Here is an 18,062-nt window from a genome sequence, read left to right on the forward strand (position 1 = left end):
TGCTTATGTTTGTAGTTCATAGCCGTCAACCATTCCCTTTTTTTGCATGAAATTCCCTTACTATAGCATTGGGAAACAGCAGGGAGTGTTGACAGCGACGTAGTTATAAAAAGTACGTGTGTTGTAAGGTGCCTTGAATGTGGTTTTAACTTTGGAAAGGCAGCATACTACTACTACTACTACTACTAATAATAATAATAATAATAATAAAATTTTTTTATTTATACCCCGCCCTTCCCTGCCAAACCGGGCTCAGGGCGGCTAACACCAATAAAATCGCAACAAAAAAACAGTTCATTAAGATACAGATTAAAATACAATTTAAAATTAAATCTAAACTGCAGCCTCATTTTTAAGTAGCCCACCAATCACACCAAAGGAACATCAGGGTTAAACTGAAACCAACCCAAAGGCTAGGTGGAACAGCTCCGTCTTGCAGGCCCTGCAGAAAGATGCCAAATCCCGCAGGGCCCTGGTCTCTTGTGCCAGACTGTTGGAGCCAGTACTGAGAAGGCCCCGGCCCTAGTTGAAGCCAACCTAGCATCCTTGTGGCTCGGGACCTCCAACAAATTATTATTTGAGGACCTTAAGGTCCTACCTGGGACATACCAGGAGAGGCGGTCCCTTAGGTATGAATAAATAAAATGATTGATGGATTGATCATTGGTCCATCTAGCTCAGTTGGTAGAGCCTAATAATAATAATAATACATTTATTCTGTATTAATTTGTATACTGCCCTATACCTGCAAGTCTCAGGGCGGTTACAGAATAAAACCACAATATAAAAATACAAAATAAATAATAAAAACAAAAACAGCTCAATATTTCTATCAGGCATAGGCAAACTCGGCCCTCCAGATGTTTCGGGACTACAATTCCCATCATCCCTGACCACTGGCCCTGTGGGCCCTGTTAGCTAGGGATCATGGGAGTTGTAGTCCCAAAAAATATCTGGAGGGCCGAGTTTGCCTATGCCTGATCTTATATGCTGCCCACCTGACTGGGTTGCCCCAGCCACTCTTGGCGGCTTCCAACAAATTAAAACACAGCAAGACATCAAACATTAAAAACTTTCCTATAGTTTGGATGTATAAATATGTTTAAAAGTGATAGTGTGTAAAATAGAATGGATGATGAATTGGAAAACTGGGAATTAGGTTCGATTTTGAATTCAACAGGGGGTGGGATCAGAGGAAGTCAATCGATGATGAAATTAGGAAGAGTAAGAGTGTCTGGCCCCAGGAAAAGGGCCAGGCCTAAGCAATGATTTATACAAGTTAATTGGCGAGATTACAAGAGATACAATACAAGAGAGCCAGTGTGGTGTGAGAGCCAGTGAGGTGTAGTGGTTAAGAGCGGCGGACTCGTAATCTGGGGAACCGGGTTCGCGTCTCCACTCCTCCACATGCAGCTGCTGGGTGACCTTGGGCTAGTCACACTTCTCTGAAGTCTCTCAGCCCCACTCACCTCACAGAGTGTTTGTTGTGGGGGAGGAAGGGAAAGGAGAATGTTAGCCGCTTTGAGACTCCTTCGGGTAGTGATAAAGCGGGATATCAAATCCAAACTCTTCTTAAATTTGAAATGGTATTGTATGTGCTCCTGTGAGAGGGGGCTTGGATATTTGCTCCCCTTGGTGGGAGAGGGGGGAGTTTGAAAAAAAATAACCGTGTAACGTTTTGTGCTTAAAATGGTAAAAACCCTATAAATTTTTAATTAAAAATAATAATAATAAATTAAAAACTTTCCTATACTTATGCCTTCAGGTGTCTTCTAAATGTCAAATAGTTGTTAATTTCCTTGACATGTGCCGGGAAGGCGTTCCACAGGGCGGGGGCCACTACCGAGAAGCTCCTCTGCTTCGTTCCCTGTACAACTCCTAATTTCAGAGTTGTGGGTTCGAGGCCCACGCTGGGCAAAAGATTCCTGCACTGCAGGGGGTTTAGAATTCTTTAGTACCTGGATAGCGTCTTGGCTAGAATTGGGCTCTTAAGTTTGTTTTCTCTTTCTCATAGATCCTAAAGGATCCTCGGAAAAGCGGAAAGGAGGTAAGGGATCACCTGAACTTTCGGAAACGTTCCTTCCTCTCCACAGTGCTTTTTCTTCTCCCCACCCATGGACTGTCATGGACTGGTTGGAAGCAGAGGAATGATGGGAGGAACCAGCTGGGGAACTCTTGAAGAGAAGAAGGCTCACAGCCCAGGGATTGGTGGTGGGACAACGATAAGTAGAGGGAGGAGACTGGGAAGAGGTGGTGTTGAAAGCTGGAGAGGTAACAGGGCTTAGTGAGATGGGAGAGTCTGTGGCAGAGAGAAGTCCAGATTCAGAGGCAGAAGCTGAAGCCAGGAGTGGAGGGAGGCCATCAAAGCAGACAGCTGAAAAGGGCTAAATTAAAGGATTCTAATTAAAGGTTTTTTAATACAAAGTTTTGTGGACTAAAATCAAAGTTAAAATTGATATTTTGTGGGCTAATATAAAGTTGCAGGCTAAAGTACAGTGACATAAGGGAAGTTTTCAACTGATTCCTTAAGGAGAAACACCCTGGTGCTTCTCCATGGAGATGTGTTCCATTGTTTTGGTGCCACTCTTGAAAAGACCCTGTCTTGCATATTTGCTTCAGAGAACTGATGTTTAGGACCTGGTCCTATTCTGAACATCGCCTGAATGGTACATCAATATTTAATTGATTACATTTTGGGTGTACATTCCCCCCTCCCCTCCAAAGAGCTCAAGTTACCCCATCTCTCTTGAAACAACCCTGTGAGGCAGCTCAGATAGTGACTTTCCCATGGTCACCCAGTCCAGTGAACATTGTGTTAGAGTGTGGATTCGAACCTGGGTCTTCCCAACCTCATTTCAGCGCTGCTATGCCCCTGCTGGTTCTTGCTTTATTAAAAAAATACCTGGAGTAGCTCAGTTAGTAGAGCATACGACTCTTAATCTCAGGGTCATGTGTTCGAGGCCCATGTTGGGCAAAAGATTCCTGCATTGCAGGGGTTGGACTAGATGACTCTTGAGGTCCCTCCCAAAAGATAATTTGATGTAGATGTTCAATTTCGTTGTTCTGCATTGGACAACGACAATAAAGATTATCCTATCCTATCCTATCCTATCCTAACAAGAGAGTGTGTCCTCTTTCTTTCCAGGGCCGAAGAAGAAACGGCCGCCCCTCTTGAGCATGCCATCAGCAAACAAACAGTCATCCGTCCCCCCAACGTAAGAACCGCTGCTTCGCTCTCTTGCAAATTCCTAATATGCTGTCTGCTGTAATGCTTTTTATTATTATTTTTAATTATTGGTGCTCTGTAATGTGTTTTTAGTGTTGCACGCTGCGCTGGGATGTTTTTTGATAAAGGGCGGTTTATAAATAGAATAAATAAATAAATGCAAATAAAGCTGGAACTCTCCAGCTCATTGTTTGTCTACGTAAGGAGAAAGGAGTCTGTTGCTCTGCTGGACTATATATCTCTCATAAAGCCCTGACCATTGTGCATGCTGGCTTGGGGCTGATGGGAGTTGGCGTCCAAGATCACCTTTGTTAGGGTCACAGTTGCCCACTTCTGCTTTAGATTCTCCTCCCCGTTTATGTGCCCCTCAGTTTTGCTGACTGAAGCCCTAGTGACTGTACTGAGTATACCCATTTGATACCCACCAGCAGCCAAATTGCAAAATTTCAGAAAATCGACCCCAAGTGGTGAATACTGCATTGGACTTTTAAATACAGTCTTTGTCTTTCCTTGCAGACCTCCAAGAAACTTGGATTCCAGGACTTTCATTACTGTTGGTGAGAAGGTATGTTGATGCCGATGTTGTTTTGTCCCCCCCCCCCATTTTTACTTGTTTGGCGCCTACACACCGATTAACAACAGTCCCCCCCCCCCCCCCGTGATGATATCTGGATTAGCAATAATTCTTCCTTGTTCATCTTTAAATAATTGTTTTGGGTCCGGTTTTATATACATTACAACTCCTTCCTTTTTTGTTACACCCGAGGTTACAAAATCCTTCCTCAAAGTCCTTTTGTTCTTCAATATTCTTCAACGTTTCCTCGCTATGTGTGTTTCTTGGAGGCAAATCACACATCAAGGTTTATCTTCTTTAACAACAAGTTTTGTTTGCGAAAGAGATAAAGAAGGTCGCCGGCTGATGTAACAATACGAATATTGGCTCCATCCTAAGCTAAACGTATATTTTGACAGTTTTTTGTGCATCTCTCTCTCTCTCAACAGAACTTTGAAGTAGAGGCCGACGACTTGGTGAGCATTTCGGAGTTGGGAAGAGGAGCTTACGGTGTAGTGGAGAAAGTGTATCACGCGCAGAGTGACACCACCATGGCTGTGAAGGTAAGAGCCGCAGTACCATATAAAAATTTATTTATTTGGTTTTTCAAATTAAAGTTTTACAATCACATATCCAACATGCATCATAAAAACAAGATCCCAAAGAATCTCCTGGACATCCCTCCTCCCCTTTGTGGATCCTGTTGTTAGTCATTTCCTCCTACATCTGTTATAATACAGTGGTAACTTGGTTCTCAGACTTAACACGTGCACCACATATGATAAAATGTGCCTGCTGCAGTGAAGTACTTGATCCATCTGGAATAGGGTGTAAGAAGCTGGGCCTGTGGCTCTGCAGGTGTTGCAGTCCAGCCAGCATGGTCAGTGGTTGGGGGCAACATGTGGGGTTGTAGTAACACCTGGAGGAGCTGGGGAGAGGTGCAGGGCCCCTTGTGGTTCTGGAAAGCTTTAATTAAATAATAAATAAATAAAACACACACACACCATATTAAGGGACACAGGTGACTCTGTGGTTTAAAACACTGAGCCTAGGGCTTGCCGATCAGAAGGTCGGCGGTTCGAATCCCCGCGATGGGGGTGAGCTCCCATTGCTCGGTCCCTGCTCCTGCCAACCTAGCAGTTTGAAAGCACGTCAAAGTGCAAGTAGATAAATAGGTACCACTCTGGTGGGAAGGTAAACGACATTTCCGTGTGCTGCTCTGGTTCGCCAGAAGCGGCTTAGTCATGCTGGCTACATGACCCAGAAGCTGTACACCGGCTCCCTCAGCCAGTAAAGCAAGATGAGCGCTGCAACCCCAGAGTCTTCTGCGACTGGACCTAATGGTCAGGGGTCCCTTAACCTTTATATACCATATGTGTCAGGGATTGGACTCAAGGGGACGAGATGGAAGAGGAATGGGGGAGATCACACACACACACACACACACACACACACACACACACGCCGCTGCAGGAGAAGAGGAATACACCATTGATTGAGGAACACAGCATTGAACAGGGGGTTAAGGAGTTTGAAGAAGGTCGCAGCTCAGAGATAGACGAACAGAAGAGTTGGGAAGTGTTAGAAGAATTGCGGGGGGGGGGGGGGGGGTTGGAGCTGTGGCAAGACAGCCAGATGACACATTGTCACTGGAAAGTATTTCTGACCCCACTTCTCCCAGAACTTGCTGTTCGTTAAGACTCGGAGACAATTGGCCACGAGTGGCCACCAAAAAGGGAGGTGCTGTTGTGAGGAAGGAGGAGCCAGTTGGAGGAACGCCATTGTCAAGACTTACTGCATTCTTTTGTCTCTCACTGTTATGAATGAATGAATAAACTCATTAAAAAGGACTCTACCTCGTTTTCTCTGCTCTTGTTGCAACCGGGGGGGCGGGGGCGGGGGGAAGGAATAGTTTTCCCGAAGCCTTGACAGTATGGTTACTTTCTTTTTCCTTTTCCACTCTTTGCAGAGAATCCGAGCCACTGTGAATTCTCAGGAGCAGAAGAGGCTGGTGATGGACTTGGACATTTCCATGAGGACCGTGGACTGCTTTTACACCGTCACGTTCTACGGAGCCCTTTTCAGAGAGGTAGGTGAGCAGAAGTGAGGCCGGAGTGTCTTCATTTTTGCTGGCCGCCTTGGACAGCGAGCACAGCTTCTGAAGCATTTGTTGAAAAGCAGGGGGAATAAAGCCTCGTGCCCTCCAGGTGTCTTATTTATTGATTTAAAGGAGGTATACAGCATAAAAAGTAACACTTCAGTAATAACATTGGTTAAACAAATAGCATTCTCAATAAAGTGCATTTAAAAAAAATCAGGTTCCAAAGGCATGTCTCGAAATAAAAGCAGGGATGACTCCTGCCACACCTTTCCATTGGCAGGGAGTTCCACAGGGCAGGACCTGCTGCACTAAAGGTTCAGTCCTCTGATGAAGGCCAACCAATTCATCTCTCCCTCCCTTCTCCTCCTCCTCTCACTCCTTTGTTTTCAGGGTGATGTGTGGATCTGCATGGAGCTAATGGATACGTCTCTGGATAAATTTTATAAGAAGGTCCTGGAAAAGAAGAAGACGATCCCAGAAGACATACTTGGGAAAATAACCGTGTCTGTGAGTGGCATCTTCTTTCTTTGGGGAAGGTTGCTGTGGGAACCACCCACCCATAGCAAGTGAGCAAGGGAGGGCAGTCTGCATGATTCCTAAGCGCAGAATGCAGCAGCCAACACAGATGGAGAGACCCCAGCTTCTCTTTAAAATCAGGGGGGGGGGTTGTGCAAAACCCTTTTTATTAATTAAACTTCTATACCGAGGACTGTCTCCCCAAGCTCTTTATTTCAGGCTGGCGGAGAGGCATGTGGATCTCCCCCTCCTGCTGCAACAAGCTCCTTTCCCTGCTTGCTCCCAGAACCAGAAGAGGCATGAAATGGGCAGAGGAGAGATAGGCGGCACGCAGGCGCAGTCTCTGATTGTTTGGAGAAGAGGGGACTTAGGCAGCTGTGGGGAGATGGGGGACCTTTGGTCTCATGGGGGCAAGACTTATTGGAGATGAGTTGCTGTGCTCATTAGGCCTGACACTCCTTTGCAGATTGGCATTTTTTTTTTTTGCTAATAAAGAGTTAACTGCAGCTTGCACAGTGTGATTTACTGCTGGATCGCTCCAGGCATGTCATGTCACCTGGTTGGCCAAAGCAGGTCTGCAGCTAGAATACACCTCTCTCTCTCTCTCTCTCCAGATTGTCCGAGCCCTGGAGCATTTGCATAGCAAGCTGTCTGTGATTCACAGAGGTAGGCATCGGACTTTGTGCATTACGAGGGCTGAGCAGGGGGTGTAGAGCTCATAGGCAGAGCACCTCTTGGGATGTGCAAGATCCTAAGGTCAGCCTCCAGCATCTCCTGTTGGAATGATCCTGGCTGCAGACAATATAGAAAGATTGCCTGCCCAGAACCCTACCAAGCTGTTGCCAGTCAGTATGCAGTACTGGGCTAGATAAGAGGCAGAAAACAGTCTGAGCTGATAGGAGATGGCTTCACCATTAATCATTCCAGAACCGCTAAAGTTAGTTTCCATTCTGCCTGACTGGACACACCTTGTCATGTTTGCATCTGTATCTTTGCATATAATAATAATTTATTATTTATACCCAGCCCATCTGGCTGGGTTTCCCCAGCAACTCTGGGTGTGGCTCCCAACAGAATTAATGATGGTAATAGTAATACTAATAATAATATGATGAAACCCCAGACATTAAAAACTTACCTAAACAGGGCTGCCTTCAGATGTCTTCTAAAAGCCAGATAGTTGTTTATTTCCTTGACATCTGATGCATTCCACAAGGCGGGTGCCACCACCAAGAAGGCCCTCCACCTGGTTCCCCGTAGCATCACTTCTCGCAGTGAGGGAACTGCCAGAAGGCCCTCGGAGCTGGACCTCAGTGTCTGGGCTGGATATGCGTCTTCAGGTTTAGGGCTTTAAAGGTCAGCACCAACACTTTGAATTGTGCTCGGAAACGTACTGGGAGCCAGTGTAGGTCTTTCAGGACAGGTGTTATATGGTCTCAGTGGCCACTCCCAGTCACCAGTCTAGCTGCCGCATTCTGGATTAGTTGTAGTTTCCGGGTCACCTTCAAAGGTAGCCCCATGTAGAACGCATTGCAGTAGTCCAAGCGGGAGATAACCAGAGCATGCACCACTCTGGCAAGACAGTCTGCGGGTAGGTTGGGTCTCAGCGTACCAGATGGAGCTGGTGGACAGCTGCCCTGGACACAGAACTGATCTGCACTTCCATGGACAGCTGTTAGTCAAAAATGACCCCCAGGCTGCGCACCTGGTCCTTCAGGGACACAGTTACTTCACATGCATAATTTTGATTTACGTGTTAATGTGTGGAAAGTCCTGGGAACTTGATGCAATGCAACAGGATGGGAGCACAATACAGAACATTTCAGCTGCGTTTGTCTCCCCCCTAATTTAAAGGCCCTTGGGGAGGAATACGAAGCTGTGCACAGCATGGGAGCCCTGCCCAGGTTTTTGTGTTCCTTCCACAGACACTATCATGAGGTCTAGGAACCTGTTTGGTTTGGCAGTGACTTAAGACTCTTAACGTTCAGCACACGGCTAGAGTTGTGCGCATGGCAGTGGAAAGCCCTCACAGTTCCAGCTGCGTGCTCTTCAAACATCCAACTAAAACTGTGCACCAAATGTGCCTTTAAATAATTTTCATTAAAAAAAATTAACAGAGGGAAGTCTCCCTAACCGATCCAGAGAAAGGAGTGTTAACCGATCTCTTTGTGCATCTTCCTCTTAACAGATGTGAAGCCGTCCAATGTCCTTATCAATAAACAGGGACATGTCAAAATGTGTGACTTCGGGATCAGTGGATACTTGGTAGATTCCGTGGCGAAGACCTTGGATGCTGGTTGCAAACCTTATATGGCAGTGAGTTTTTGATCAGTTTTTTTGGGCATCCCGCCCTTCTCTTGTCCCCGTCTTCCACCCCACCCTGTTCAATCAATCAGTTTCTTACAATCAGTGGTCAGCCTTCAGGAAGAAACATGCACAGTTATTTATTTATTTGTTTGTTGGTTTGTTTCCTATATCCGAGGATCACAGGGTGGGGTACAATATAAAAATACACGACTTGGTATCAAATGTAAACAATAACCGCTCCCCAGTATAAGAGGCTATAGATGGTTTAATTAGCCCAAAGGCCTGGGAGAAGAGGAATGCTTTTGTCTGGCATTTAAATGAAGGCACCAGACAAGCATCCCTGGGAAGAACATCCCACTAGTGGGGAGCCACCATAGAAAAGGCCCTGCTCTCAGGTTGCCGCCCTCCGGACCTCTTGCAGAGGAGAGGCATACAAAGAAGGGCCGCAGGCGATGATTGCAGGGTCCAGGTGGGTTCATATGGAGAGAGGTGGTCCTTGATGTCTTGGCGATCCTGAACTGTTTATACAATAATACCAGGTCCTGGGATCTTCTGGTAAAGGGTAGTAATGTTAATTGTATCAATAATGGGAAACCAGACTGATAGTTACTAATAACAGTCTCATGCTATAAAGCGGCAGGCATGGAAAACAAAATTATAAGTTTGCTCAAATAAACTCTGGCGAGTTTCACATGCACAGTATTTAGCTGCCCTGGAAGGAAGAGATGGATGTGTTCTGATCTGAAAGGACACCCCCCCCCCCAAAGCATTTGATCATCCTGGGAATTTCCATAAAGTGAGTTCAGTACAAATCTTACATATATCCCAGGATGAAAAGTGGTGCTTAAGTGCATGAGTTGTCAAGTTCTACTGTGGTTTTATAGGGACCCAGGTGGCGCTGTGGGTTAAACCACACAGTCTAGGGCTTGCTGATCAGAAGGTCAGCGGTTCGAATCCCTGCCACGGGGTGAGCTCCAGTTGCTCGGTCGCAGCTCCTGCCCAACTAGCAGTTCGAAAGCACGTCAAAGTTGTTGTTGTTGTTGTTCAGTCGTTCAGTCGTGTCCGACTCTTCGTGACCCCATGGACCAGAGTACGCCAGGCACGCCTATCCTTCACTGCCTCTCGCAGTTTGGCCAAACTCATGTTAGTAGCTTCGAGAACACTGTCCAACCATCTCATCCTCTGTCGTCCCCTTCTCCTTGTGCCCTCCATCTTTCCCAACATCAGGGTCTTTTCTAGGGATTCTTCTCTTCTCATGAGGTGGCCAAAGTACTGGAGCCTCAACTTCAGGATCTGTCCTTCTAGTGAGTACTCAGGGCTGATTTCTTTGAGAATGGATAGGTTTGATCTTCTTGCAGTCCACGGGACTCTCAAGAGTCTCCTCCAGCACCATAATTCAAAAGCATCAATTCTACGGCGATCAGCCTTCTTTATGGTCCAGCTCTCACTTCCGTACATTACTACTGGGAAGACCATAGCTTTAACTATACGGACTTTTGTCGGCAAGGTGATGTCTTTGCTTTTTAAGATGCTGTCTAGGTTTGTCATTGCTTTTCTCCCAAGAAGCAGGCGTCTTCTGATTTCGTGACTGCTGTCACCATCTGCAGTGATCATGGAACCCAAGAAAGTGAAATCTCTCACTGCCTCCATTTCTTCCCCTTCTATTTGCCAGGAGGTGATGGGACCAGTGGCCATGATCTTAGTTTTTTTGATGTTGAGCTTCAGACCATATTTTGCGCTCTCTTCTTTCACCCTCATTAAAAGGTTCTTCAATTCTTCCTCACTTTCTGCCATCAAGGTAGTATCATCAGCATATCTGAGGTTGTTGATATTTTTTCCGGCAATCTTAATTCCGGTTGGGGATTCATCCAGTCCAGCCTTTCGCATGATGTATTCTGCATATAAGTTAAATAAGCAGGGAGACAATATACAGCCTTGTCGTACTCCTTTCCCAATTTTGAACCAATCAGTTGTTCCATATCCAGTTCTAACTGTAGCTTCTTGTCCCACATAGAGATTTCTCAGGAGGCAAATGAGGTGATCCGGCACTCCCATTTCTTTAAGAACTTGCCATAGTTTGCTGTGGTCGACACAGTCAAATGCTTTTGCATAATCAATGAAGCAGAAGTAGATGTTTTTCTGGAACTCTCTGGCTTTCTCCATAATCCAGCGCATGTTTGCAATTTGGTCTCTGGTTCCTCTGCCCCTTCGAAATCCAGCTTGCACTTCTGGGAGTTCTCGGTCCACATACTGCTTAAGCCTGCCTTGTAGAATTTTAAGCATAACCTTGCTAGCGTGTGAAATGAGTGCAATTGTGCGGTAGTTGGAGCATTCTTTGGCACTGCCCTTCTTTGGGATTGGGATGTAGACTGATCTTCTCCAATCCTCTGGCCACTGCTGAGTTTTCCAAACTTGCTGGCATATTGAGTGCAGCACCTTAACAGCATCCTCTTTTAAAATTTTAAATAGTTCAGCTGGAATATCATCACTTCCACTGGCCTTGTTGTTAGCAAGGCTTTCTAAGGCCCATTTGACTTCACTCTCCAGGATGTCTGGCTCAAGGTCAGCAACCACATTACCTGGGGTGTATGAGACCTCCATATCTTTCTGGTATAATTCCTCTGTGTATTCTTGCCACCTCTTCTTGATGTCTTCTGCTTCTGTTAGGTCCTTTCCACTTTTGTCCTTAATTGTGGTAATCTTTGTACGAAATGTTCCTTTCATATCTCCAATTTTCTTGAATAAATCTCTGGTTTTTCCCATTCTGTTGTTTTCCTCTATTTCTTTGCATTGCTCGTTTAGAAAGGCCCTCTTGTCTCTCCTTGCTATTCTTTGGAAATCTGCATTCAATTTCCTGTATCTTTCACGATCTCCTTCGCATTTTGCTTGTCTTCTCTCCCCCGCTATTTGTAGGGCCTCATTGGTCAGCCACTTTGCTTTCTTGCATTTCTTTTTCATTGGGATGGTTTTCGTTGCTGTCTCCTGTATAATGTTACGAGCCTCCATCCACGTCAAAGTGCAAGTAGATAAATAGGTACCACTCCAGCAGGAAGGTAAACGGCGTTTCCGTGCGCTGCTCTGGTTCGCCAGAAGTGGCTTTGTCATGCTGGCCACATGACCCGGAAGCTGTCTGTGGACAAACGCCGGCTCCCTCAGCCTATAAAGCGAGATGAGTGCTGCAACCCCAGAGTCGGACACGACTGGACATGATGGTCAGGGGTCCCTTTACCTTTTACTGTGGTTTTATAATTTGTTGGGAGCTGCCCAGAATGGCTGGGGCAACCCAGTCCAAAGGGTGGCATAAAAATTATTATAATTATAATTGTAGTAATAATAATAATTATTAGTCTGCCTCTCTGGATTCACAGAAACGTTTACATTGACAATAGGGGACTTCTTTGAACTTCCCCTCCAGAAGTGCTGGTGAAAGTGCATTTAACATTGCCAGAATAAATGCCCCATGATGTTCAAAGTGCACACACAGAACCCTTTTCCTCCTCCTTGGTCGTTTCACCAGAATGAGTGTCACTTGGCTGAGGACCCTTTCCAGGCACTCTTTGGGGTGAATGGGTGGGAGGGTATATTCTGCATCTTGAGAGCCAGTGTGGTGTAGTGGTTAAAAGCGGTGGACTCGTAATCTGGTGAACCGGGTTCGCGTCTCCGCTCCTCCACATGCAGCTGCTTGGTGACCTTGGGCTAGTCACACTTCTTTCTGAAGTCTCTCAGCCCCACTCACCTCACAGAGTGTTTGTTGTGGGGGAGGAAGGGAAAGGAGAATGTTAGCTGCTTTGAGACTCCTTCAGGTAGTGATAAAGCGGGATATCAAATCCAAATAATTCTTCTTCTTCTTCTTCTTCTTCTTCTTCTTCTTCTTCTTCTTCTTCTTCTTCTTCTTCTTCTTCTTCTTCTTCCTGTTGGCCCCATAATAGTGTTTTAGTGATAGGAGTGATACACATTGTCCACACGTCATTCCACTTCATTAATTGTTCTGTAATTCTTCCCACGATGTGAATGAGCACGATTGCCGTCTGGAGGATAACTCTTGTGCTCTTGTAGGGCAAAGCAAAACGTACCTGGATATTTGCAGTATTAACCCCCCCCCCCACCGGATTTCAGCAGGAAGCTACAGGTGGTACCTCGGGTTATGAACTTAATTTGTTCCGCAAGTCCGTTCTTAACCCAAAGTGTTCTTAACTTGAAGCGTGAATTCCCTACATAGGCCTACTGCAGCCCCAGAAGCAGATTGCATTTGTATCCCGGGGCAAAGTTCACAACCTGGGACACCTACTTCCGGGTTTGTGGAGTTCATAACCCGAAGCATTCATAAGCAGGACTGTTCGTAACCCGAGGTACCACTGTACTTAATGTGCAGTGTGTCTGCCCTGAGATTCCTGCAGGCGCAAACAGTATATTTACAGGTGAAACTCGAAAAATTAGAATATCGTGGAAAGGTTCATTTCTTTCAGTAATTCAACTTAAAAGGTGAAACTAATATATGAGATAGACTCATGACATGCAAAGCGAGATATGTCAAGCCTTTGTTATAATTGTGATGATTATGGCGTACAGCTGATGAGAACCCCAAATTAACAATTTCAACATTGGGGTTTTCATCAGTTGTACGCCATAATCATCACAATTATAACAAACAAAGGCTTGACATATCTCGCTTTGCATGTCATGAGTCTATCTCATGTATTAAACTCCAGTAGCTAATGAAAACAATTGCTTACATAAATGGACTTTTCAACGATATTCTAATTTTTTGAGTTTCACCTGTATATCTTAACCTAACTGCAAGGAACTTGGGGGAATGGGTTCTTCACCTCCCCTTTTTTATCCTTAAAACAACCCTGCAGGGTAGTTTGCGGCTGAGAGAAGGAGTGGCCCGGCTGAAGGTGAGCTTTCATGGCTAGGCAGGGACTTGAATCCAGCTTTCCGTAGCTCAGCCACCAGACCATGCCAACCCTTTTTCGATACCTTTCCTTTGCAGCCAGAGAGAATAAACCCTGAGCTGAACCAGCAGGGATACAATGTGAAATCGGACGTCTGGAGCCTGGGCATCACCTTGGTAAGAAATCGTAAGCAGAAGTGTGTCTATGTAAAGGGATCAGTGCTCTTGTGGGTTTAAGAATTCTACAGTCAGGAAACAGGTGAACGCTGTTGGGGATCTATGAAATATATTGCATGAGATATTGTCACCTTATTGTGGTGCTTGCCCCAATCTAGAATAGACATATGGAACTCCCTGCTACCAGATGCAGGGGTGTGTATTGGTGTACGGTGGTACCTCAGTTTACGAACTTAATCCGTTACGGAAGTCCGTTCTTAAACCGTAAACTGTTCTTAAACCAAGGTGCGCTTTCCCTAATGAGGCCTCCTGCTGCCGGTGCCCTTTCACCGTTCAGATTCCATTCTTAGACCAAGGTAAAGTTCGCAAATTGGGACACTACTTTCAGTTTGTAAACCGAATCATTTGTAAACAGGGCTGTTCTTAAACCAAGGTGCCACTGTACTTGGCTTTAAAAGAGGATAAAAAAAAACCACAGGGAGAGTTTCATCAGTGGCTACTGGGCGTGATAGCTAAATGGAGCCTCCTTGTTCCAAGGCAGGATACCTCCAAATAAAAAAATGTCAGGGACCTAGAATGATGAAGCTGTTGCCATCAGGCTTTCTGGTTGGCTGCTGCAGCAAGCAGAAACACTGGACCAGGTAGAAGTTCCGTTAGACCAGGAAGGGCTCTCTGTTTTATGTTCTGTTCTGGTCTCTCCCTCTCAGATTGAAATGGCCATTCTCCGATTCCCGTACGAATCCTGGGGCACCCCTTTCCAGCAGCTGAAGCAAGTGGTGGAAGAGCCCTCGCCTCAGCTGCCTGCTGAGCATTTCTCACAGAACTTTGTGGACTTCACAGCCCAGTGGTAGGTGCCCTTCCCATCCAGGCCGCCATCTTGTCTCCCAGAATGCACTGCACCGGAGGCGATCCATTTCCCTGAAGCACAGTGCTTCAAAACACCCCCAGCTTTGCATGCAGAACGTCCCTGGCAGCATCTCCCAAGTTGGTTTTTCTCAAAGTATTGGGCATTTTAATCTGGTTTAGGACTCCTTTGGCTGTTGGTGGTTTTAGTGACGTGTGCAATGCAGCTTCTTCACCTGAGCTTGCTGTTGAAGGGAGTGATTTGTAGGAAGAGGAACCTCATTTTCCCACCGTCTGTTATTAGCAGCTTGCAGTGAACTTTGCCAGCAAGTGAAATTCCTGGGAGAAGCACCTCTGGGTTCATGTGGATCATGCATGGGCACACATGCGTCTTGGAAATGAGGAGCTTCTGCCATCTCCGACCACCCCAAGCCCAGATTTACCCCTGCACTTCTGTGGTAGCAAGCTGATACCTTAAATACAGTGGTACCTTGTGTTACGTACCGTCCCACTTTACGAATCCTGCTGGTTACGCGCTCCGCTAACCCGGAAGTAGATGCCCCTTGTTGCGACCTTTGCCCCGGTATGCGAGCGGAGGGCGCCATTAGCGAGAGCACGCCTCATGTTACGAGCGGTTTCCTGTTACGAATGGACCTCCGGAACGGATTAAGTATGTAACACGAGGTACCACTGTGTGGCAGATCCAGAAATTAGTACTCTTGCAGCTCTGCAGAAGGCAAAAGCAGCAAAAGCAATTTTGTAGGAACAGGCGAGAGGAAATACGGACTGTCCCTGATGAATTTGGGCAGCTGAAATGTATGCAGATTGAAATTACTATGTGTAATTAAAAGGCAAAATAAAAGCTGCTTTCAACAAGAGCAGAATACTGGGACCTGCCCTATCCCATTTTTATTTTTATTTTAAAAAACCATGGATGTGTAAAATATGATGCAAACTATTGTTGCTTTTTCCTTATTCAAACATAACCTTTGTTAATTTTCTGCAGCGATAATATATATTGGGAGGAGTTAAAGCTTCACACAGCACTCAAGTTTCTTCCGGGTCTTGGTAGGATGCATTTAATCACCAAAACATATATTACACATAACCATATATCACAAAACTCTTATTTACATGAAACAACCTGATGAATATTCAGGACTCTATTAAAACGCCACACAAATAAAACCAATGGCTTCATTGCTATGAAAAAGTTACATTTTATGTCCACACGAACATAATACCTATCCGGCTTTCCTCTAAAGTTCTTAAGGTTTTGTACAACCGACCTCTTTAACTCTCACGAATTTCCTCTTTCCTTGTTTTCCGTTCTCTCAGTTTGAGGAAGAATCCTGCCGAACGATTGAGTTACGTGGAGCTCATGGTGAGTGTCTCTTCTTCCTTCCTTCCTTCTCCAAATTTGGTTAAGGGTTATGTGGTGCCAGCAAGGAGTTATAGAATTGTAGAGTTGGACGGGACCACGAGAATCATCTAGTCTAACCCCCTAGCAATTCAGGAATCTTTTGCCCCACGTGGGCCTCGAACCTGTGACCCTGAGATTGAGTCTCACTCTACTGAGCTAGCCAGGAAATGACTGTCCTTCATTGGAGGAGTTTGGACGGCCATCGTATCAGGGACTCTTTAGTTGTGATTCCTGCATTGCAGGGGGCTGGACCAGATGCCCTTTGGGGGTGCCTTCCAAGTCCACGGTTCTATTATTGCTGCTTCCTTTGCTCCTTGTGCAAGATGAGACCTCTTCTCCCTCCCCGTCTCAAACTGAAACCCTTCTCCATTCCCAACAGGCTCACCCGTTCTTCACTATGCACGACACCCGCGAGACTGATATGGTCTCCTTCGTCACAGAAATCCTCGGAGAAGACTCCTAAAGTCTCACGGACCTCGCCATTGGAACAAAAGAACCAGCCCTGCCTTCTCCTGGCGGGGAGAGAAAACGGAATAAGGATTTTTATAGCATCAACTGTGGTTTGCACAAAAGAGAATGAATGTCTTCGCTGCTTCCTTACCCCCCCCCCCAAAAAAATAATTTTTCTCTTCCCTCCCACCCCCTTTCTCGGCATCATGCTGGACTTAGAGCGATTTTATTATTATTATTTAACAAGAGGCCTCCTATGAATGACATGTTTTTGACACGTAGAAGTCTTCGATCCCAACTGTAGCCACGCACAATCTGCTTTAAGGGTGAGAGTTTGCTGTCGCTGCTCTCCCTCGGGTGGGTTTTGATAGAAGCACGTTGTGTTGCTTTTAAAACCAGGCGCTTTTTTGAAATGCGGCTGTGTGTGTGTGTGTGTGTGTGTGTATGTATGTATGTTTGTGTGTCTATGAGCATGTGTACTTCTGCTTGGAGAGACCTGAGCCCATCCAAAACTGCATTAATACAAAAATCACAGCGGCCACAGAAATGTCACCTGCCGCAGGTTAACCAGCAGAGCTGCGGGGCTGGTTGTTTTTTCAGGTGGTGTCATTTCATCTTGCAAGCGGCAGATTGCATTAAAAAAAAATAGCTCAAGTCGGTAGAGCATGAGGCTCTTAATCTTAGGGTCATGTGTTCGAGCTCCACATTGGGCAAAAGATTCCTGCATTGCAGGAGGTTGGACTAGATGACTCTTGTGGTCCCTTCCACCTCTGTGATCTAATATCTATGAACTGAACCCACACCCCAGTTACTCCCTGTATGTAGAAAACTAGCTCTTAGAGCAGAATGGAAGAGTTATTTAAATGTTCTCCACTATGGAAGTCTGGGAAGGAGACTCGCCTATAATTCTGTTTTTAACACGACTCTTAGTTTTGTTACCGCCCCCAAACATTTATTCATTTAATTCTAACAGCCATTTTTCTTAGGCCTAAACAGACGTCACCTTTAGCTTTCCACAGCTAAATGTAATGTATCATCGGTTTATTTTAAATGCTCTGTCCAGTCACAGTTGTGTGGCAAAATCAGTAGACACACACATACACAAACCCCTCTTTAAACACAAGCAGAGAGTCCGCCTCTCCAAAGTTGCTCTGGAAGCAGTGATTGAGTTGAGCTGCCATCTCTCTGCTGACCTAAGACCACAGGTGCATTCTGTTGTCGGACTGCTGTACCCATCATCCCTCACCCGTTGGCCATGCTGTCTGCTGGGGTTGATGGGATTTCTAGTCCAGCAATGTTTTGAACACCACGTGTTTCCCACCCCTGCTACAGAAAGAGTCCCAAGGACAGGCAGGCAGTTCCTAGCCATATTTAACGTAGTGGTGGCAGTGGAGGGAAGAATCTAAATTCCAGATTTATCTAACGGATCCCCAGATCTTTCTTTCTTCCTTCTTAATGAAAAGAGCAGTTGAACGTGGGGTGTCTATATGTATTTGGGTGGGGGGGCATGTTGACACTTCCTCTGCTGTCTTTCCCCCTACCCAAAGTTCACACACACAAACCAGCTTCAAT

The 18,062-nt window shown here is 45.7% G+C and overlaps 1 protein-coding gene across 2 annotated transcripts in view; it reads left to right on the forward strand.

Annotated features, from left to right (window-relative positions):
* MAP2K3 (mitogen-activated protein kinase kinase 3) overlaps positions 1-17,136 on the forward strand; it is a 69,273-nt gene extending 52,137 nt beyond the window's left edge. For both annotated transcript variants that reach the window (XM_033167381.1, XM_033167380.1), the window contains exons 2-13: positions 2,015-2,047; positions 3,146-3,215; positions 3,743-3,791; positions 4,229-4,342; positions 5,749-5,868; positions 6,271-6,387; positions 7,011-7,062; positions 8,585-8,712; positions 13,697-13,774; positions 14,482-14,621; positions 15,956-16,001; positions 16,420-17,136. In XM_033167381.1, coding sequence (XP_033023272.1) covers positions 2,015-2,047; positions 3,146-3,215; positions 3,743-3,791; positions 4,229-4,342; positions 5,749-5,868; positions 6,271-6,387; positions 7,011-7,062; positions 8,585-8,712; positions 13,697-13,774; positions 14,482-14,621; positions 15,956-16,001; positions 16,420-16,503 — 1,031 coding nt within the window. In that variant the 3' untranslated portion in view covers positions 16,504-17,136. The remainder of the gene's footprint in view (positions 1-2,014; positions 2,048-3,145; positions 3,216-3,742; positions 3,792-4,228; positions 4,343-5,748; positions 5,869-6,270; positions 6,388-7,010; positions 7,063-8,584; positions 8,713-13,696; positions 13,775-14,481; positions 14,622-15,955; positions 16,002-16,419) is intronic.
* Positions 17,137-18,062: the final 926 nt, after the last annotated feature.

This window comes from Lacerta agilis, chromosome 13 (assembly GCF_009819535.1).
Source record: "Lacerta agilis isolate rLacAgi1 chromosome 13, rLacAgi1.pri, whole genome shotgun sequence".
NCBI lineage: Eukaryota > Metazoa > Chordata > Lepidosauria > Squamata > Lacertidae > Lacerta > Lacerta agilis.